The sequence below is a fragment of the Phoca vitulina genome, unplaced genomic scaffold (genome assembly GCF_004348235.1).
Source record: "Phoca vitulina isolate PV1807 unplaced genomic scaffold, GSC_HSeal_1.0 scaffold57, whole genome shotgun sequence".
NCBI classification, from domain to species: Eukaryota; Metazoa; Chordata; class Mammalia; order Carnivora; family Phocidae; genus Phoca; species Phoca vitulina.
Genome location: NW_022589760.1, coordinates 1620281 through 1643549, shown reverse-complemented (window position 1 = coordinate 1643549; position 23269 = coordinate 1620281). Strand labels below are relative to the sequence as shown.

The window sequence follows — 23269 nt, the reverse complement described above, 5'->3', positions numbered from 1 at the left end:
TTAGTCTTTCAAAGTTAATTTTTTTAACTCTTTTTTTTTTTGATTTTTTCTTTTTCCCTTTTTCAACCAACATCTTATCAATCCCTTTTTTAAAAAACATTTTTATTTTTCATTTTTAGAGTCATATTCTATCCCTTCATAGTAGCTACCCTTATTTTTGGCATATATATATATAAGTTGTTCTCTCTTTAAAATTTTGAGATAGTTTCTTCTAACAGATCAAAATATACCCTAAATCTCTAGTGTATGGTTTTGTTCTACTCTCCTGCCTGATCACATTCTCTCCCTTTTTTTTCCTTTCTTTTTTTTTTAAATCCTCTTTTCTTTTTTCAAACAACTTCTTATCAATTCCTTTTATAAAATTTTTTTATAATTTTCATCTTTACAGTCATATTCCATCCCTTCATCATATCAACCCTTATTTTTGTACATATATAAATTTTTCTTTCTTTAAAATTTTGGGAGGCACTATCTTCTAACAGACCAAAATACACCCAAAATCTAGTGTGTGGCACTGATCTATGTACCAGCCTGATCATATTTGATCATATTCTGTTTTTTTTTGTTTTGTTCTGTTTTTTTTTCTGTTTTTATCTTTTTCTTTTTCTTTTTTTTTTTTTTTTTTTTTTTTTTTTTTTTTTTTTTTTTTTTTTTTGCTTTTTCTTTTTTCTTTCTTTTCCTTCCTTTTTCCCCTGGCTTCAGGTCTTTTCTGATTTGTTTAGAGTATATTTTCTGGGGACATTGTTATCCTGTTAGCATTTTGTTCTCTCATTAACCTATTCTCCTCCAGACAAAATGACAAGACGGAAAAAATCACCTCAACAAAAAGAACAAGAGGTAGTACCGACTGCCAGGAACCTACTCAATATGGACATTAGTACGATGTCAGATCTAGAGTTCAGAATCATCACTTTAAAGATACTAGCTGGGCTTGAAAAAAGCATGGAAGTTATTAGAGAAACGCTTTCTGGAGAAATAAAAGAACTAAAATCTAACCAAGTCGAAATCAAAAAGGCTATTAATGAGGTGCAATCAAAAATGGGGGCGCTAACTGCTAGGATAAATGAGGCAGAAGAAAGAATCAGTGATATAGAAGACCAAATGATGGAAAATAAAGAAGCTGAGAAAAAGAGAAATAAACAACTACTGGATCACGAGGGCAGAATTCAAGAGATAAGCGATACCATAAGACGAAACAACATTAGAATAATTGGGATCCCAGAAGAAGAAGAAAGAGAGAGAGGAGCAGAAGGTATAATGGAGCAAATTATAGCAGAGAACTTCCCTAATTTGGGGAAGGAAACAGGCATCAAAATCCAGGAGGCACAGAGAACCCCGCTCAAAATCAATAAAAATAGGTCAACACCCCGACATCTAATAGTAAAACTTACGAGTCTCAGAGACAAAGAGTAAATCCTGAAAGCAGCTCGGGAGAAGAGATCTGTAACATACAACGGTAGAAACATTAGATTGGCAACAGACCTATCCACAGAGACCTGGCAGGCCAGAAAGGACTGGCATGATATATTCAGAGCACTAAACGAGAAAAATATGCAGCCAAGAATACTATATCTAGCTAGGCTGTCATTGAAAATAGAAGGAGAGATAAAAAGCTTCCAGGACAAACAAAAACTGAAGGAATTTGCAAACACGAAACCAACCCAACAAGAAATCTTGAAAGGGGTCCTCTAAGCAAAGAGAGAGCCTAAAGGTAACATAGACCAGAAAGGAACACAGACAATATACAGTAACAGTACCTTAACAGGCAATACAATGGCACTAAATTCCTATCTTTCAATAGTTACCATGAATGTAAATGGGCTAAATGCCCCAATCAAAAGACACAGGCTATCAGATTGGATTAAAAAACAAGACCCATCGATATGCTGTCTGCAAGAGACTCATTTTAGACCCAAAGACACCCCCAGATTGAAAGTAAGGGGGTGGAAAACCATTTACCATGCTAATGGACACCAAAAGAAAGCTGGGGTGGCAATCCTTACATCAGACAAATTAGATTTTAAACCAAAGACTGTAATAAGAGATGAGAAAGGACACTATATCATATGTAAAGGGTCTATCCAACAAGAAGATCTAACAATTGTAAATATCTATGTCCCTAACATGGGAGCAGCCAATTATATAAGGCAATTAATAACAAATGCAAAGAAACACATTGACAACAATACAATAATAGTGGGGGACTTTAACACCCCCCTCACTGAAATGGACAGATCATCTAAGCAAAAGATCAACAAGGAAATAAAGACTTTAAATGACACACTGGACCAAATGGACTTCATGGACATATTCAGAACATTCCATCCCAAAGCAACGGAATACACATTCTTCTCTAGTGCCCATGGAACATTCTCCAAAATCGATCACATCCTAGGTCATAAATCAGGTCTCAAACGGTACCAAAAGATTGGGATCATTCCTTGCCTATTTTCAGACCACAACTCTTTGAAACTAGAACTCAATCACAAGAGGAAAGTCGGAAAGAACTCAAATACATGTAGGCTAAAGAGCATCCTATTAAAGAATGAATGGGTCAACCAGGAAATTAAAGAAGAATTAAAAACATTCATGGAAACAAATGAAAATGAAAACACAACTGTTCAAAATCTTTGGGATGCAGTAAAAGCAGTCCTAAGAGGCAAGTATAGAGCAATACAAGCCTTTCTCAAGAAACAAGAAAGGTCTCAAGTACACAACCTAACTCTATACCTAAAGGAGCTGGAGAAAGAAGAGCAAATAAAGCCTAAACCCAGCAGGAGAAGAGAAAAAATAAAGATCAGAGCAGAAATCAATGAAATGGGAACCAAAAGAACAGTAGAACAGATCAACAAAACTAGGAGCTGGTTCTTTGAAAGAATTAACAAGATTGATAAACCCCTGGCCAGACTTACCAAAAAGAGAAGAGAAATGACCCAAATCAACAAAATCATGAATGAAAGAGGAGAGATCACAACCAACACCAAGAAATACAAACAATCATAAGAATATATTATGAGCAACTCTATGCCAGCAAATTAGATAACCTGGAAGAAATGGATGCATTCCTAGAGATGTATCAACTACCAAAACTGAACCAGGAAGAAATTGAAAACCTGAACAGACCTATAACCACTAAGGAAATTGAAGCAGTCATCAAAAATCTCCCAACAAACAAAAGCCCAGGGCCAGATGGCTTCCCAGGGGAATTCTACCAAACATTTAAAGAAGAATTAACACCTATTCTTCTGAAACTGTTCCAAAAAATAGAAATGGAAGGAAAACTTCCAAACTCGTTTTATGAGGCCACCATTACCTTGATCCCAAAACCAGACAAAGACCCCATCAAAAAGGAGAATTACAGACCAATATCCCTGATGAACATGGATGCAAAAATTCTCACCAAAATACTAGCCAATAGGATCCAACAGTACATTAAAAGGATTATTCACCATGACCAAGTGGGATTTATTCCTGGGCTGCAAGGTTGGTTCAACATCCACAAATCAATCAACGTGATACAATACATTAACAAAAGAAAGAACAAGAATCATATGATCCTCTCAATAGATGCAGAAAAAGCATTTGACAAAGTACAGCATCCTTTCTTGATCAAAACTCTTCAGAGTATAGGCATAGAGGGTACATACCTCAATATCATAAAAGCCATCTATGAAAAACCCACAGCGAATATCATTCTCAATGGGGAAAAACTGAGAGCTTTCCCCCTAAGGTCAGGAACACAGCAGGGATGTCCACTGTCACCACTGCTATTCAACATAGTATTGGAAGTCCTAGCCACAGCAATCAGACAACAAAAAGAAATAAAAGGCATCCAAATCGGCAAAGAAGAAGTCAAACTCTCACTCTTTGCAGATGATATGATACTTTATGTGGAAAACCCAAAAGACTCCACCCCAAAACTGCTAGAACTCATACAGGAATTCAGTAAAGTGGCAGGACATAAAATCAATGCACAGAAATCAGTGATATTCCTATACACCAACAACAAGACAGAAGAAAGAGAAATTAAGGAGTCGATCCCATTTACAATTGCACCCACAACCATAAGATACCTAGGCATAAATCTAACCAAAGAGGCAAAGGATCTGTACTCAGAAAACTATAAAATACTCATGAAAGAAATTGAGGAAGACACAAAGAAATGGAAAACGTCCCATGCTCATGGATTGGAAGAACAAATATTGTGAAGATGTCAATGCTACCTAGAGCAATCTACACATTCAAAGCAATCCCCATCAAAATACCATCCACTTTTTTCAAAGAAATGGAACAAATAATCCTAAAATTTGTATGGAACCAGAAAAGACCCCGAATAGCCAGAGGAATGTTGAAAAAGAAAAGCAAAGCTGGCGGCATCACAATTCCGGACTTCCAGCTCTATTACAAAGCTGTCATCATCAAGACAGTATGGTACTGGCATAAAAACAGATACATAGATCAATGGAACAGAATAGAGAGCCCAGAAATGGACCCTCAACTCTATGGTCAACTAATCTTTGACAAAGCAGGAAAGAATGTCCAATGGGAAAAAGACAGTCTCTTCAACAAATGGTGTTGGGACAATTGGACAGCCACATGCAGAAGAATGAAACTGGACCATTTTCTTACACCACACACAAAAATAGACTCCAAATGGTTGAAAGACCTCAATGTGAGACAGGAGTCCATCAATAACCTAAAGGAGAACACAGGCAGCAACCTCTTTGACCTCAGCCGCAGCAACTTCTTCCTACAAACATCGCCAAAGGCAAGGGAAGCAAGGGCAAAAATGAACTATTGGGACTTCATCAAGATAAAAAGCTTTTGCACAGCAAAAGAAACAGTCAACAAAACCAAAAGACAACCGACAGAATGGGAGAAGATATTTGCAAATGACATATCAGATAAAGGGCTAGTATCCAAAATCTATAAAGAACTTATCAAACTCAACACCCAAAGAACAAAGAATCCAATCAAGAAATGGGCAGAAGACATGAACAGACATTTTTCCAAAGAAGACCTCCAAATGGCCAACAGACACATGAAAAAGTGCTCAACATCACTCGGCATCAGGGAAATCCAAATCAAAACCTAATGAGATACCACCTCACACCAGTCAGAATGGCTAAAATTAACAAGTCAGGAAACGACAGATGTTGGCGGGGATGCGGAGAAAGGGGAACCCTCCTACCCTGTTGGTGGGAATGCAAGCTGGTGCAACCACTCTGGAAAACAGTATGGAGGTTCCTCAAAAGTTGAAGATAGAGCTACCATATGATCTAGCAATTGCACTACTGGGTATTTACCCCAAAGATACAAATGTAGGGATCCGAAGGGGTACATGCACCCTGATGTTTATAGCAGCAATGTCCACAATAGCCAAACTGTGGAAAGAGCCAAGATGTCCATCGACAGATGAATGGATAAAGAAGATGTGGTATATATATACAATGGTATATTATGCAGCCATCAAAAGGAATGAGATCTTGCCATTTGCAACGACGTGGATGGAACTGGAGGGCGTTACGCTGAGCGAAATAAGTCAATCAGAGAAAGACATGTATCATATGACCTCACTGATATGAGGAATTCTTAACCTCAGGAAACAAACTGAGGGTTGCTGGAGTGGGGGTTGGGGTGGGAGGGATGGGATGGCTGGGTGATAGACACTGGGGAGGGTTGTGCTATGGTGAGCGCTGTGAATTGTGCAAGACTGTTGAATCACAGATCTGTACCTCTGAAACAAATAATACATTATATGTTAAGAAAAAAAAAAAGAAGAAGATAGCAGGAGGGGAAGAATGAAGGGGGGGGAATCGGAGGGGGAGACAAACCATGAGAGAGGATGGACTCTGAAAAACAAACTGAGGGTTCTAGAGGGGAGGGGGGTGGGAGAATGGGTTAGCCTGGTGATGAGTATTAAAGAGGGCACGTTCTGCATGGAGCACTGGGTGTTATGCACAAACAATGAATCATGAAACACTACATCAAAAACTAATGATGTAATGTATGGTGATTAACATAACAATAAAAAATTTTAAAAAAAATCAGGCAAAGTCCCATGGAAAAGTTATTATTTAATGCTAATGCCATCCTGTTCTCTCCCCTAAGCTCTTAGGAACAAACGTTGCCATTAGCATACTCCATCACTTGAGAGTCTGTACTTGAGAAAATGGAAATGCACTAGTTAAAGAAATGACCAGTATGGCAAGATCAGAGTCAATGCCAATCTTCGGAATGCAGTGTGCCTGTGTCCTCACCATGGGTCACTGTGCCTGGCAGCACAGAGGAGGAAATCAGTCTTCCAACAAGCCATTCACCATTACCTATAGCCAGATGTCTCTGCTCAGACCTGCATTTTGAGTCCTGCATCCTTCAAACACGTCAAGTTTCATATATGAATGCTAGATTACAGACATCTTTAGTTGTAAAAAAAAAAAAAAAAGTTATTTAAAGGTTAAACCAATCGCCCTGAATACAGACTGATTCCTGCTCATACATCTCACTTAGAAAAGATATGGTTTTATAGCTACATACCTGGATAAGATTTCCTCAAGCCAAGTGAATTAAAGGATTAGAGTAGAGTTTGAAACAGAATTATGTCCAAAAGGCACAAAAAGAGAAACTGAGCCTCCGAAAATAATTTCCAAGGAATTGAAATTCCCTACAAAGTTTTCTTAAGCTGGGTTGCATACATAGCAATGATTATTTGGCTGCTTCCTACTCAGAGCTCTCAATTAAAAGTAGCCCCCAGGAGATCTGTTCCTGGGCTGTATCAAATTGGGGTGCCCTGGCCTCACATGTGGGGGAATAACACCCTGTTGTGACTAGACTTAGAAGCTTTTCCTCAGGAAGGTAACCAGCAGAGTGTCAACGGCTGGGGAGGGGGACTCTGAGTGCCTAAGCTCATAGACATGTGTATAATCAGGCCAGCCCAGCCCATAAATGCTCCATCACCACAGAGGCAGAATAAGTGGGTGAGAAGCAAATCACTCTCAATCTCTCTCTCTCTCTCTCTCTCTCTCTCTCACACACTCACACACACACATACACACACACACTCCCCTAAAGGGAGAGACTATGGCCTTTGGATTGAATTTATCTTCCTGCCAGCTTGCACAGAGAATCCATTTTGTTGAGAAGAGCAAACTACACAATCTGAGAAGAGGTGCCCTTCATGCTCTGGAAATCAGATATAGAAATGAAAATAATCCAGAAAGCAGGGACCACCAAGGCCACAGTGCTGGTGGCAGTGAGGGAGAGCAGCTTGCCACGGAAGAGCAGCCAGATGGGGCCCAGTGGGAGAAGCTGAAAACTGGCTACCCCAGCACTCAGAGACTTAATGGAGCATCTGAAGTCTATGCACACCAAGGCAGTGCTTAAGCATCTGACATGAAGAAGGCCTGGTGCTCGTCCATGAGCACTGAGCTCAAGGAGAATGCAGACTTCACATCAAGCTTCCAGTCTGCTTCGATCACAAACGGTCTGCTCAAAACTCAAGATAGCTACCCCAACACCTAACACCTGTCTGTCTGTCCATCTGTCTACCTCTCACTCCCATTTTTTTTCTTCCTGAAAAAACCTCCTTTTTTCTTCCTGAAAAAACCTTTCTTCTACCTCCCCAAAAGCTAAATTTAAAGGAAGTATAAGAGAGCCTTTTCATTTTCCAAAGTAATTCCCAGGCTCTACTGAATCCGAGAACCGCTTATTGACTTGGGGAGCGTTCAGAACCTGGAGCAGCAAAGTGAGAGCCATCTCTTTCAGGAGTGAGCTCAGGAGGCTAAAGCAAGTAGCACCAAAACACATTCCCAAGAGGCTTCAGTTTGTCCAGCCACAGGCTTACAAAGAGTGGAGGGAGATGAAGAGGATGGGAAGGGGGTAGCTGTAACCTTTAATTTTTTTAAATAATCAGGAACAAATATGAAATGTAGCATTTGTTAAATGTACCTGTCTTCTCTGGATGCCGTGTATTTTAAATATTACATAATCACATTTTTTAAGTAAGTGAAATTCAACCAGGAAAGCCAAATGGTGAGAACTCAAGAGAATAATGAATTGGCCCACCTTTCAAAGGTTTTGTAAATCTCTCCCATGTGAGGAATCTCACTTTTCACTGGAAAAGTCCAGACTTAACAAAGGACATTGGTCAGGAGTTGTTTATTCACATTACATGGGGCTCTTTCTTTTATGAACAAATCCACCGCAGGGTTCCTATAAATATGGAATGCCATCACTGTGGTTAATACAAGGGCTAATTTACAAAACACGCACTTGCTGCACAGCTTTTCAGGAACACAACCGACCGTTCAAAGGTATATCCACAGGTCCTCCTGTGACACCCAAACAGGCTTTCTGTTCTGTGACAGAAAGCACTTTGAAGCTGGACCAGAGGAACTGCTGTCAAGCAAAATGGAGTCGGGTTTGGCCCCAAAATGTTGTGTGCCTAGTTGAGCCATCTGTCCTCGCTGTAACTCCATTTTCATGATTATAGAGTGTAAATACTGGTTCCTTCTCACATCTCTTCCAGGGATGCTGTGGAACTGTGTAGTCCCAGCCAATATTTTTAAGCAAAATGCTGAATGATATAACAAATGAGATTTCTGCATGGGAGCCCAAGTTCCTGAAGCTGGCAGAGCTGTTTCTCCAGGCAGCCTCAGTACCTTCCACAGCATTCCCTGGGGTGACACAGGGAGGCGCTAGCAGCCTGGGTACACCCACTGGAAGCAGAGTGACCCTCACCATGCAGCCCACACAAAAACCACTCGTAACTACACAACAGCCAAAAAGGAAATGTAACTTGAAGAGCATTTCCCTCTACAAACAACTGATCCTCTGGGACTTTCGCTTCAAGCCTCTCAATTGTTCGAAGTAAATGAGGCTCACATTAAAGGCCAGCCAGTCACACATCAAGAAATTAAGCCTCCTCTCAGTAGGGGAAAATGGCCGCTCCTGAGCCAGCCTTCCGCCTCTCACACACAGGCCTCTTGTACAAATGGTTTCATTTACCCACATCTGAGACACTCGATCCAGCCAAGCTTGGTCTCCCCTAAGCCCTGAAAGCTGAGATACACAAGCAGAGGGGTCAATATCTTAAACTCCAAGCAGCTGCCTCAGATCCACTGCAGCGCCGTAATTCAAAGACTCCAGCTTTGCCAGGAGGTGGCTTCATCCTTTTTTTAGCCCTCTAATTCCTAACAAGCAATCCCCCACACCCCTAGCTTCAGCCTCCGGGCACAGAATACCAAAACCACAGCCAAGACAAGGCAAGGATAGGGAAGGAGAGGTCTGCAGCTCCTCCCACCTTGTAAGTCTAATCCACAATCAAAGAAAAACCAGGTAGGGCCACCAGGACCCAAAACAAGTGGTCCTCCCATAAGAGGAATTCCAAAGCCTCAGAGCCCTCTATGGAAAATGTCCTGCCTCCAGTCCCCTCGGGAGAGAAATCTCGGGATCATTAGCAAGCCCTCTGGCTGAGCTCAACTTTAGTGAAGGTGTATGGGGAGAGAGGTGATCTCTAAGGTAACCAGTTAATTGCCAATAAGGAATGATAATAATAAATTAGCAAATACTAATGTAAACTAACTCAGTTCTGCGGCAGTTGCATGGAGACGAGAGAGGAACGGTTTATTCTGGAACACATCTTGCAAGCAGATCCCCACTGGGAGACGCACTGCCTCTGCTAGATGTGAATGGGCCAATAAGATACAATGTAGACAATGGGTGGCCCTAGAATGTCTCCTAGTAGAAGTGAAGCCTTTGATTTTTATTTTTTTTTTTAAGCCTTTGATTTTTAAAGAAAACCCGAGTGCCGATTCCTGAAAAGATGCGGGCTGCACTGTTTCCCATTGCTTCCTTCCGCAGCCTGAGGGTTACTTTTGACCCTTAGGGATAAGACTTAGGTGGTTCCAAGATGCTGTCATAACAAGAAAAAGTAAAATAAAAAACGCTCACTGAACCCTTTGTTGGTTTGTTTTCATTGGAGGTGGTGTCATTTCCTTGCTATCCAAACCAGCTTCATCATCCATATCAATTTCCTAGTGATTTCTGAATCTGACATCTGATAGGTTTGGGGCTGTTCTTCTAGTTCCTTAACCCAGGGTTTCACTCAAATCCCTGCAAATCCCTAACTTTAAAACTTCTGTTTTAGGGACCAAAGCATGATGAGCTGTTTCTTTCTTCCTATTTTTCTTCAAAGCCTAACTGATGTTTTAGTTTCATTATTTGCACTAAGATGACATGCATTGAGACTTCCTATAACAGGAAGCATTCAATTTGGTCTGCCACATACATCCTTAGTCTGCAAACTCTTCCACTGCTCAGTGCCATAGCAGAGCACACACATCCTTAGGGGGATGTCTCATATTGAAGATGCTACAGTTTCCTAGTGAAAGGTAGAAAAATAGAAAGAACTCAAGATTGAGTTTGAAACCAAAATCTAAATCCCTATGCACATATGACTAGAATTCAGGAAACTTTTGCCTACTATGACTCCCTCAGAGTGTCAGCTCAGAATCATTCAACGTTAGAAAGTTAAAATTTTAAAATGCCTCACCAAAGAGACTGGGTGTATGGGCCATTTGACATCTCCTAAAAGCAGGAAGAGGTCTAATCACGTCTCCATTAGCAGTAGAAGAAATGAATTGCATCTTCCTCCAGCAATGATCACGGCTTGGGTGACAAAAAGGGTAATGCAGAGATGCTGATGTACAGAGGAGTAACACTTTCCAGCATCCAGGGGTGCCCAGGAGGCATGCCTCCATTTCATGAGATTGGAAGAAAAAGTATTTGCCATAATAAGGAGACTCTAAAAATGTTGGAATATTTTTAGAAAAATCTTAGCGAACTGGCAAGCCTATTATTATTCTCTTTCATCCATTCTCTTTCTTTTTCAATCTCTTTTTCCCTCTTTTCACTCTCCTCCCTCCACACGTACATTCACTTATGCATATACTATATCTATGGACTAAATATACCAGGATGCCAAGAAATGCAAATCTCACCCTTCAGTTTAAAATATTTAAGGGATACCTGACATCACTAATTCTACAAAAGTCTCCTGTAAACAGCAAAGACATCCTCCACTTTCCCTCTTCAAATCTCTGTACAAAACCACAAAATCCACGTGGCTGATTTCCTGACCAACATCAGAAGACTGGTAAATAATGATACGCTATTCTAGGCGAGACAGTCTCTGTGATACTAAAGGCTGAGTTCCAATTCCCTAGACTCGTGCTCCATTCCCTTTACCTTACCTACTTAACTGCATTTGCCATCACATTCCCTTTGGTTTCTAAAGCCAACAATGTTCAGATGTGGCTAGGTTTGCACACTGATGCAAAAGTTACCCTTTTGCAGGCAGCACCAAACCTTAAGAGCTCAACAGTAAGTCTACATATAAATGATAGCAGGGTTGCCAAGGAAGAAGCAGAAGGGGAGCGCGAAGAAGTCTACAAAGTAACGTGGTTAGAAACTCTTTTGTATTGCTTGCAAGGAAATCACTGGGTGATCTTAGCTCCCCAACCAGACTGAACTCTCTGTGGGCAGATGCTGCATCTCATATTTATTTGGGATCCCCATGGTACCTGCCACACAGCTGAGCACATTGGATTCTCTAATAATGCTTACTGATATCTAATGCCATGGTGATAAGGTATGATGGAGTGCTGCAAGGGAAGAAGTTCCAACTCCTTTATAATGCCACTGTAAGCCTTCTAACTGACTCTGCAGCTAAAGAAGGGAGTGGGTTTGTCACAAGGTAGCCCAGCCGAGAAACCTAATGTGCAGTGCTTTGGTCCCAACCTGGAGAGTAATAATGTAACATATGCTCAGAAAAGAATTGCTATCCTGAGTTGAACTGACCTGTTTACTTGTCTGTCTCCTTGTAAACTCCCTAGGGTCAAGGATCAAGTGTTTTATTTTTGGATCCTGGGCAAGTAGTACAGTGTCTAGCACATTCTAAGGGTGAGACAAATGCTATTGGGGTTAATTAATGAACAAATAAAAGAATGGTTTGATGAAATAATGTAAAGAAAAATGTGACGTAAAATTTAATACAGAAGTCACCATAGAATCTCATATTTATCACATCATAGCACTTAGCACTCTGTTATAACTTCTTAATAAATGGTGGTTTCTTGGATGGGTTAATTAATTAATAGGAAAATATAAAGAGAAGGTAGGAAATATATCAGGATATTACTATTCTAGGAATGGAGAATATCCTATTGAACGCAGTAGTAGCATAAATCATTCCATACTGCAAATCACCTGTTTGCTTGTCTCCCCTGTTAGAATGTACATTCCTTGAGACGACGGAACATCTTTTTTATTTCTATAACACCAGAGCCTAGAGCAGAAAAAAAGTAGGCCTTCAATAAATATTAGCTGAATGTATAAATCAACCATTCTTGCTCTTCTGTAGATTTCACTGTACTTAAGTATTCTACCTAGTCCTCGTTCAGGGGCTTCTGATATGGAAAGGAGAAGTGTCCTTTTCCCCATGCATAACTTTGTGACAGATGCAGGTTAAAATGGCCTGATTTGTGCTCAGTCGTGGGAGGCTCTCTCCTCTTTCTGAATGGGTTTGTCAGTTGAACTCTACAGGACTGCGTATTCGAAATACAGACTTAGCCTCACTGTGTCTAGTACACACTGCCTTGACCCTTGACTAGCCCTAGACACTACATCTCTGTGATTTTGTTAAATAAGAAGAGCATGTGGGGGTGCCTGGGTGGCTCAGATGGTTAAGCGTCTGCCTTCGGCTCAGGTCATGGTCCCAGGGTCCTGGGATCGAGCCCCACATCGGGCTCCTGACTCAGCGGGGTGCCTGCTTCTCCCTTTCCCTCTGCCTCTCCCCCCGCTCATGCTCTCTCTCTCTCTGTATCTCTGTGTCTCAAATGAATAAATAAAATCTTAAAAAAAAAAAAGAAGAGCATGTGGCTTTGTGAGTTGGGGAGAGGATCAGAATTCAGACTTCCAATCGCTTTTCTAAATAAATGAAGCAATATTTTATTTCATTCTTCCTATAGGAGAATCAAAAAGAACACCAAGATCTTCAGTAAACCATGCAGACACACACAGTCATAGGTCTCCTGCCCCCTCTAAGTATCTCATAAGCACCAGAGCCCACATTTCTCTAGTGCCTTGAATTGATTACAGAAATAATCACCAAGCCCTCAGATGATTAATCTCCACAAGCAATAGCAGTCAGCACCTGAACCCACAACTGTGCCATCTTTCACCTCCATTGTTTATCATCCAATATGAATACTCCAACCACAACACTTTGTAGGTGTTATCTATACAAAACCAACTTTAATACCTCCTTAGTTACAGTGTCTATGGGGTCACACTCAGGGGTGCAGGCCATCATAAATGACTCTCCAATTATTGTCTAGTGAAGAGATCTACAATTCAGGGAACATGTATGAGTCATACCCTTTACATTACACAATGTCATATTATTCCTTGGACCAACCTTGCATGGTAGACGTGCCCATTTTGTAGATGAGGAAACAGAGACTCAGAGGGCTTCCATACCAAGAGGTGTCCCCAGATTCAAAATCATGATTGCACCACAGAGCACTATCTCTTCCTCTCCATTGCTGAACTCTTAGTAGTCCACAAGTAGTCTTCTAAAAAGTCTATGATCTAGTTCCTAGTAGTATATTCTGATATCCATAATTATAACTGTGCCTCTGTAGCATGATATTGGATTTTCAATAAATCCTTATTTATAGATTTATAGATTGAAAATATTGGTGCTTTTGTTGCCGGCAGAAGATCATCGGTTTCTCATTAAAAGCACTGCTCTAGGTCCAATTACTTCTGATGAGAATGATTTTTCAGGAAACTAGGAAAAGCAATTGATCCAAGTAGTCCTAAAACCCTTTGCCCTATGAAATTGATACAAATACTATGAGACCATTTTATATGCATCATAGCCTAGGTGTGTCAGGCTGAATTATTTCCGAGGCAGGAAGGTGTCACTGAAACAGCACTTGCCAGAGAGTTATAGAGCCCTGTGATCTAGTCTCTCCTCTCTCTCTCTCTCTCTGCCTCTCCATCTCCCTCTTCCTCTCCCTTCCTATCCCCCTCCTCTCTCTGTGTGTCTCTCTACGCCTTGTTCTGTGAGTCTGAACAACTCCCTTACCATCTCTGGACTCTGTTTCATCTACTGAAGGGCAATCTATCAAGATAACTATTGCAAGGATCAAAGGAGACAATGGCTGTGCAGGTGCTTCAAAAAAATGTGGAAGCGCCTTTCAAATATACTGTATTCCTTTCATTAGTGGCCTGGAAGAGGGGATATGTCTCCCAGTGCATCAAATTTCCAACCAAAGACGGACTTAAGCAATTCATGGAAAAATGAAACCAACCTAAGAACTGTTACTTACAGCCTTCCACCCACCCACCCACCATCATCCATGTTATTATTTGTATTTCAAGAGCCAGCAAACATCAGACCACGTAGTGTTAAAAAAAATGCTTCCATTTGAAAACATTCATACCTGGTAAAGAGAAACAGAGCTACCTCAAATCATAGTTAATTTCTGAAATGTTCATTCTTAGTGACAGTTTCCAACCTCCTTGTTTGTCAAACGTCACCATGAGAACAACCAAGACAAGGCAAAGTGGCTTTTTAAAATTTTTTTGTTTGCCTCCCTTTAACCAGCCCATCCATACTCTTGGCAAAGCACACATATGGCCAAAGAAAAAGCAAAAGGGGGCTTCAGGAAGGTGAATCACTCTCGCACTGGGAAATTGGCCCCTGAACATTCTAGAGTTCCCCCATCTTTAACACTACTTGTTGACTCTTTCTCAGCCACTTTAACTGGAATGCTGGTACCACTGGCTGGCAAAACACATACCCCATTTGCAACAGGTGCAGCAAATTTGTATCATGCCAGAACACCGTACAGAGATTTCAAATGCACAGACCCCTTGAGCTCCCATGCCCAACATCCACCCCTACAGAAGCCCAATATGTTGGGCTACCCTTTGCCCCAAGAGACCCTGGTAGCAGACCCTGACTAGGCAGAGAAGTTCTCCCCACCCCTGCCAGGGAATTCTCCAGCACAGAGACCTAAGCGGTCTGGTGCGGGGTGGGGGGGGTGGGGGGCGGCGGGGAGCAGCATGGGAAAGAGATCTGGAAGGACCTCACAGAGCCCCTCAGCTGCACTCACCTCAGGCAGAGGCACACCATTGATGATCAAGTCTGGCTGCTGGGGACCCTGGCTGTTGAAAGAGTGATGATAGATGTGGTTGGCACTGGTATTGCGGGTATTCTGGTTCTCCACATTCAGGAAAGTGCTCTCAGAGCGGCGGCAGCCCAGGGGCAGTGTCTGCTGGTGGTAGTCGAAATAGTTGAGGGAGGAGGTCAGGGAGGAGCAACTGACAACGTTCATCTTGTCTGTCTCCTCCACATCCCGGGGTACTAGACGGATGTCATTCTTACTGATTTTTTTCTTCTTGCTTGATTTCTTTTGATGCCCATAGGAGTACTCAGCGATTCTATGTGACAAAAAAAAAGGGGGGGGGCAACATGTATTGCTAATGCCCTCCCAAACCACGCATTGATTAATAAATATTAAACACCCCAGAGGGTTGCACCCCATCTCTGCTCCAGCTTCTTATTCTGGTGCATTACATCATCGGGTTTCTCCCTGCATTTTTTACATGTGAACACAAGCTAAGGGCCATTCATTTTTCATATTAAACATACAAACCTCCCATTCCTCCATCCCCCCCCAAAAAAAAATGTTTCTATGCTTTGGATGTGGAACTTCTCATATGAGTGGCTATTTAGCAAGGGTGGGGAGGACAGGGAAAGTTGAGCCTATGGGAGAGAAAGCATGAAAATGCTCAAATCTGGAGCTCCCCCTGGAACCCAGAGGAACCCCTGGGTGAAATAAGAAGCAAGTATTAATTTAACAGAAGAGGAGATAGAAGGAATTAAAAAATAACCTCATTTCCAGTTCCTCCAGGCATTTGCCAAGGGGCGAACACTCTCAGTCAGGTTCCTCTTTGACCTGATCAGTTCTGCACTGGGGTAGGAGATCAAACCCCATCCTTTGACATACCTCAGCTTCTCTCCTCCACACCCTCCTTCCCCCCTGCCTTAGCCCTGCTCCCTTCTACTCCCCACCCTACTCCACCCTCTCCTAGAGAAATAGGATAGCTAAACCCATTTGAATGAGGGGAAGTGCTTTTTACCTCTTTCCCCTTAGGCTCACTTTCTCCTCTGCCTTTTTGTCTTGCTCCTTGCTAATGGGAGAAACCGAGATGCAATGCAGACACTTGCTGTTTTGTCCTTTTATAAAACAGCCGAGGAGACAAGTGATGGCTAAACAATTACTGCAAAGGAATTTAAAGGTTAGTGCATTCAGCATCCTTCTCCATTCAGGTGTACCTACAAGCAGCTGTGCTGCAACTGGAACATAAAGAGTTCAATTTAATTAACACTGACATAGATCCAGCAACGTGCACCAAAGACACCAAGCATTAAGAGACTTGTCAAAAGAAATACATTAAAATGTAGCCAGATTTTCAGTCATTTATTACTTTGCACATAATGATTCACCTTATTGTTTGAAAATTCTATTTCTGGGCAATAATCAGCAAAACAATAGGGTTAATAAATAATACAGGTTGATCTTTACAAGGGAAAGACTGTGACTGTATTCTCGCTCAACAAAGCTAATTGTCTGAATACAAAAAGGGAGCCCAATTCAGCAGCAATTGCAGATCACCTCACGCAAGTCTCATAAATGAATGCATTTGAGGAAGAGGCTCAGGAGGGGCTGAGAAAAGGAAACCTCTTGTCTAATACATGGAAAGACAGGCTCTTGAACTTTAGGTTTCTAAAACGTCTGAGCATACAGGGAGATTGCATGCTTCCAGAGGCAAATTCTTATTCTGTCCCGAGGATGTTCCTAGTGCTGAGCAGTTACATTCCTCTCGCCCTTTCGCTCTGTGTTCAGGCAGACTTGCAGTGATGGCAAGCTGGAGTTTGAGAGCAGAAAAAATCCCAAAGACCCCAGGACTAGGGTTTATTTTCTTCTCTAATCTGTTTACAGAATCCATGGGAAGTTTTAATGATTTTGTTTACCCATGATGGTTAAGTTTGGCAATGCCCCGACCAATTACTTGGCTGAGGCATTCACTGAGCAGCCCTTTCTGTATTGACCAATTATTTAATTAAACTGTACTTCATTAATCCCAAACCACCATAGGGAACAGAGCTCTTTACAAAATACACATGTGAGTGAAGTTGGAGAGCACTGAGATTTTCTTTTTTCTTTCTTTCTTTTTTTTTTTTTAATTTCAAATGCTCTCTTCCCTGTTTAATGATCTCCCTGGCAAGCTCTCAGAAAGAGCTCTCACTTCTAGTCATACATCACCAAGAAGTGGCAAAGCCTTCACTATCTTTATTTCAAGATGATTTCTTTTTCATCAAGAAAAGGGTCTTATACATTTACTTTACACTAAGGAAATGGCTTAAAAAGAGTCCACTCTATCATTATCTCCATATAAATAAAATTTTACAGACCCCGCATTTTTTCTCCTATAAAAATTGCCACTGGCAGTCATACAGGTTTCAAAGGTAAGAGCGGTATTAATTTCCATTTCTCCCATCTGAAATGACTCAGAGCTGAAGAAACGAAAAGTCACGGCCATTTCACTAGTAACAGGATTAAAGCATTTATGAGGCATTGCAGCTGCTCTTTTATGGCACCTGATTGATATTCATGTGTGGTTAGCATTTGTCTACTAACTTGTGTAACGCAGAGAATAGTAAAAGGGAAACAATAATTGCATGGCTGTTACATATTCAGGGGGCTCTGATTCACAGAAGTGTGCATTTCAGATGGTGTCAAATACAAATTGAACCTACAGGAACATATTTTGACTGATTAACATGCAAGCACAGATGGCATAAAAGACACACTGGATGTGTAGGTGTGTTGAAAGCACACACACACCTTGGTTGGAAACAGCAGCATCTTCAATTTCAGCAAACTAAAGAAACAACTTCTTTTTTTCAACCCTTTCGATGAGACACTGCTGGAAAAAATTACATGTATTATCCTAAATTGGACTCCAGAAATACTTAGACTTATTTGTTCTGTCCAATTGTAAGGAAGGGCTTCAACAACACCCTCTAATGTGTTTATCAGGAAATCTTTTTTTTTTTTTTTACTACTACTTGTCATTCCAGTTTCTGCGTTTCTATTCTCATCCCGCCCCCCCCCACACACACACACCCTGCATACGCTTCAAGAGAAACTGTAACACAATAGCCCATAGTGACATCCACTGGTAGGGACCAGATCTTAATGCCACAGCTGAATCCCACATTACAGAAAAACACCATCAGCTCCAGAAGATTGCTATTTTTACTGCAACATCTGGAAGTGAAGTCCTATCCCTCATTGGGATGTTTGGTCTCTACCCCACCAACCAACCAGATATGTGAAAACATAAATGACTGGTAGAATTTCACCATACATAGCCAGATGTTTTGGGGAATGGATACAAAACAAGCCAAGAACACACTTTTTAAAAAAACACTAGTTACCTGCTTCCCCACACATTTCTGTTTTCCCTCCACTGTTTCCTACCTTAGACACCCACTCACAGGCTCTCTTCAGTTTTTCCCTACAACAGGACCAGGCAACTACCAGCACTCCCTCTCCTTTCAGTATCTGTCCCCAAAACACTGTGCCCCTGAAATCAAGTTGTGGGACTTGGTGTTGGTGGTTCTGCTGAAAATTGACTCTCTCTTTCTCTCTCTCTCTCATTTTTTTCCTGCCATAACTTCATGGAGACAGCTGCACGAATTTTAAAATGATAATTGCTTTCCTGCTCATCATCATTATGTGACAGAATCCACCACTCGAACAGTAAATGATTGTCTTCCAGCAAATTGTCAGATCAAAAGAATTGATCAACTAGGACTGCCACAAACTTTCCCCCCTCCAAAAAGAAGCGCAGTATGTACACAGCATGCATTTAAGTAGGAAACAAAAGCACTGGGATTTTCACACTGAGACACAGATACACCTTATTCATCCAAGACAAAGGAAAGAAAAAAAGTTGGCTCTACCTGCAGTTGTAGGTCCGGATCTCTTTGTTGTCTCGCTTGCACTTGATTGCCACGAAGATCATAGTGACAAAGAGGATGCCGGCAATGGAGCCCAGGGCGATAATGAAAATCAGGGACAAGTTCACCGAGCCCATTGACTCTTGGGCGTCAAGAGCAGGGGACAGGTAGATTAGGACTAGTGCAGAGGCGGAGAGAGACGTCTTGCCGTGGTCGTGGGCCACCACAATAAGCTCATAAGAAGCCTTTGAGCTCTCGCCAAAGGTGCGAGTGGTTCTGACTTCGCCATTGACCTGATCTATTTCAAAGAAGCCGCGGTCACCCTCGGTCATGTCGTAGGTGACCCGGCCATTCTCACCTTCATCATAGTCGTCTGCTTTGACGACGGTCACCAGATAGCCTATGCCAGAGTTGCGGGGGATGTAGACCTCGGCAGTGCCGTTGATCAAGGGTGGGGCCGTGATGACCGGGGTATTATCGTTGACGTCGAGGATGATGACCCTAACCGTGGCGTTGCTCTGCAGCGAAGGCAGGCCGCCATCCTTGGCCAGGACCTTGAATTCGAATGCCTTGGTCTGCTCGTGGTTGAAGGATCGAAGCGCGTAGATGTCGCCCGAGTTGGGGTTGATGGAGACATAGGTGAAGACAGGCATGTCCCGCACCTGCGACGGCACAATCTGGTAGGAGACACTGCCATTGAGACCCAGGTCGGGGTCTCGGGCAGACACGGAAAGCAGGTAGGCGCCAGGTGTGTTGTTCTCCTGCACCATGACCTGGTAGTAAGGCTTGGAAAAGTGCGGGTGGTTATCATTCTCGTCGGTGATGCGAACTGTAAAGGACTTGGCACTCTGCAGCATGGGCACACCGCTGTCGCGCGCCTGGATCGTGAGGTTGTACTGGTCATGCTGCTCGCGGTCCAGCCGTCCGTCCACCAGGATAGTGGAGAAGCTCTCATACTCCTGCAGCCTAAAGGGCACGTTGCCCAGCAATCGGCACTGCACGCGCCCATTGAGGCCCGAGTCTCGATCAGACACCCGCACCAGTGCAATCACGTAGCCCGGGGGGGCGCTCTCGCTTACCTCCACCAGCTCGCTGTTAACTGACAGCAGGTTGATGACCGGCGGGTTGTCATTGGTGTCGAGAACGCTGACGGTCACCTTGCAGTGTGCCGGGATGGAGTTGGGCCCCAGGTCCTTGGCCTGCACGTCCAGTTCGTACACATGGCCTTCTTCATAGTCTAGGGCACCGGTGACTGTGACCAGGCCACTGTGTGGGTCGATCTGGAAGAGCTCACGCGTGCGGTCGTTGACATAGCCGTAGAAGGAGTAGACCACCTGGCCATTGGTGCCCTCGTCTGGGTCGCTGGCATTGAGGCGGATGACTGGTGTATTGGGAGGTGAGTTTTCTGGCACGCTCACTGCGTAGGTGGACTCGCCAAACACCGGGTTGTTGTCATTGGAATCGGTCACCTTGATGCTGAGGCCAACAGTGCCCAGATGCGGTGGGTCGCCGCCGTCGAGTGCAGTGATGCGAAAGCTGTAGTGCGACTGTGTCTCGCGATCCAGACTCTTCTCCACCACAAGTTCCGCAAAGCGTGAGCCATCGCCGCGCGTCTTGATCTCCAGGCCAAACAGCTCATTAGGCGTGAGCTCGTATGTCTGCACGCCGAAGCTGCCCGAGTCCGGGTCATAAGCGCTGTCCAGCGGGATGCGCGTGCCAGGACTAGCTGCCTCTGAGATCTCCAGCTCGATCTGTGCCGCTGGGAAGCTGGGCGCGTTGTCGTTCAGGTCCTTGATCTCCACCTTAATCACGCATATCTCCATTGAGCTGGACATGACCTCGAGCGAGATGATGCACTTGGGGCTCTGGCGGCACAGCAAGTCGCGGTCGATCTTCTGCTTGGTGACAAGCAGGCCCGAACTGGGGTTAATGTCCACCAGGTGCGGGGCTGAGTTGGACACCACACGGAAGGCAAAGGCCTGCCGTGGATCCAGAGCAAAGCCCGCCTCGCGCGCGTCCTTGGCCACGTTGGCGATCACCGTCCCGGCGCGCTGCTCCTCTTCTACCGAGTACTTGAGGTTAATGAGGGCGGCTGCCTGCGTCCACAGTACCGCCAACAGCAGCAGCACCGGCAGCAGGAGCGACTCCATGGCTGCGCGGGGCTCTGCCTGGCCTCGCCTCTCCACACCCCTCCGAGGCCGACGCCGCCGGCGCTCCAGCTTCCCGCTGACTCGGGCCGCCTGTTGCGCGCGCCCCGGGGCCCCGGAGGCCGCGGGAGGAGTCCCGCCCAGGGCGGCCCGGCGGCGCGGGGGAGACACCCGCGCTGGCTCCAATGCTGAGGTTGCAGCAGACTCGTAGGGGGTTGGCGGCGGGCCCGGGGGCTCCGGGGGGCCAAGGGAGCGCCACGCGGCCCCGAGCCCCCTCCCTCCAGCCCGGCTCCTCAGTTTTCCCCCTTCAAAGTTAGCCAGGCGCGACTGGCCGCAGCGGCGCAGGGCTGCGGGTCCGACGCCGTCTGAGCGGCCTGGTCGACGGAAGGCTGAGTCTGGACCGCACTTGGGGCCAAGACCGGGAGGGCCGTGGGAGTGCAGCCTCTCAGGCACTGCCCGGCCCGCCGCGGCACACCGGCACTGGGGCTGGCGAACGCGTTGTCTGTGCACCTGGCATGCGCAAAGACCTTCCCCTAGCTCTCCTGGCTCACTGCGGAGAGAGAACCCGCCTGGAACGCGCCCTCCGAGGTCCGGGAGGGCCACGCTGGCCTTGTCAAGGTCTGTTGGGGAGAAAGGATGATCAAAGGTGGGACTCTGAGTTGCTGTCAAGCGCCGCAGGCGCCCGGGTATCCAGCTGAGCCGGATGGCGGTCCCGCGGCCGGCAGAAGAAGGGGGAGGGGAGAGAGGGAGGCTGCTGAGACAAGAACGCTCTCCCTCGCGCCGAGGTTGGCTTCAGAAGGCTTGGTGGGGGGGCGCGTCTGTCCAGGATTGGAGGTGGGCGCGGAGTCCCCTACACAGAGCAGCTGGACTGCGGGGGTTTGCGTCTTGGAAATCCAAGTTACCAACGCAGCCCGAGCCTCCACGTCAAGTTTGTGAAAACGGGGCGATGGCGATTTATCAAAGTCCAGGTCTTTCCAATGGCCCGGGGTGGGGGGCGGGGAATGGGGAAAAGGGGAGGGAAAGCGACAACAGTACCGGCCAGGAGAGGCGGGGCCGCTGCCGCGGGTACCCGGGGCTTCACCTCCTCCCTTGGTCTAGGCTGGGGTGTCGCTCTGAAGGCCGCCGCCGCCGCCGCCGCCGCCGCTGTGGGAAGAAATCCTCCTAGCTCAGTCGAATGTCGCTAAGGTCCGCCTCAGCAGCTGCCACGGTCGACGGTTATGTCGCCGCCAAAGTTTACTTGTGAGAGCGTCTTGATTCCATCCTCCCAGAGAGGCGCTGGCCGCGCTGCGTTTGGGCTCCCTCCCTCCCGGACGCTCTCGCACTCGGGAGGTCTGTCTTGCTCGCTTTCTGTCAGGCAGTGTGTGAATGTGTGAGAGAGGAAGAGTGAGTGTGTGGTGCGGGGAGTGTGAGTGTGGAGAGTGAGCGAGCAGGGGTGGGAGGTTTCGAATCTCCGATGAATGCGCTCAGCCGGAATGCCGCCGAGCGCAACGCGCCAAGGGCCTGCGCCAGGCTAGGGACGCGAGTGCCACTGCCCTCTGGGCAAGTCCGGCATGGTGTGCTGGAGCTGTGCTGCCGTCCGCGCCCGCTGGTCCGTTTCCCCCTGCACCCGCCACCGCCGCTACTGCTGCTGCTGCTCCTCCCGATGCCGCAAACTACTGGCGGTGGAGTCTGGAGAGAGCTGGAGAGAGCCCGAGCTGCCGAGCCGGGCTACGCCAGGCGCTGGCCAATCAGCGCGCCGCCCAGCGGGCTCCGGGCTTGGGGCGGGGCCAAGGCGCGGGGGGCGGGGCGGGGCGGGGCCAGCCGGAAACTTACACACTGGCGGGACCAAGTGGTACCCCGGCCCGCGGAGCCGGGGCGGGAGTCTGAGGAGGCCTGGCGGGCAGGGCAAGCGGGGGCTAGAGGACTGGGTGGAGTGGGGAGGGGGGTTTGCTGGCAATGCGGCTGAGCATCCCCGGGAACTGCGCGCCTCTCCTGTTTGTAGGTTGCAGAAAAGATGAGGATTTGATTCTCTCGGCGG

The 23269-nt window shown here is 45.2% G+C and overlaps 1 protein-coding gene across 7 annotated transcripts in view; it reads right to left on the bottom strand.

Annotated features, from left to right (window-relative positions):
- PCDH19 (protocadherin 19) overlaps positions 1-22925 on the bottom strand; it is a 141859-nt gene extending 118934 nt beyond the window's left edge. For 3 of the 7 annotated variants that reach the window (XM_032389974.1, XM_032389975.1, XM_032389976.1), the window contains exons 1-3: positions 19109-22026; positions 16216-16356; positions 15186-15513 (exon numbers count right to left, since the gene is read on the bottom strand). In XM_032389974.1, the coding sequence (XP_032245865.1) occupies positions 15186-15513; positions 16216-16356; positions 19109-21255 (2616 nt within the window). In that variant the 5' untranslated portion in view covers positions 21256-22026. Of the gene's footprint in view, positions 1-15185; positions 15514-16215; positions 16357-19108 lie in introns of all 7 variants that reach the window. The other 4 variants (XM_032389977.1, XM_032389978.1, XM_032389979.1 and 1 more) reach the window with 3 other exon arrangements.
- Between the last annotated feature and the right edge of the window lie 344 nt (positions 22926-23269).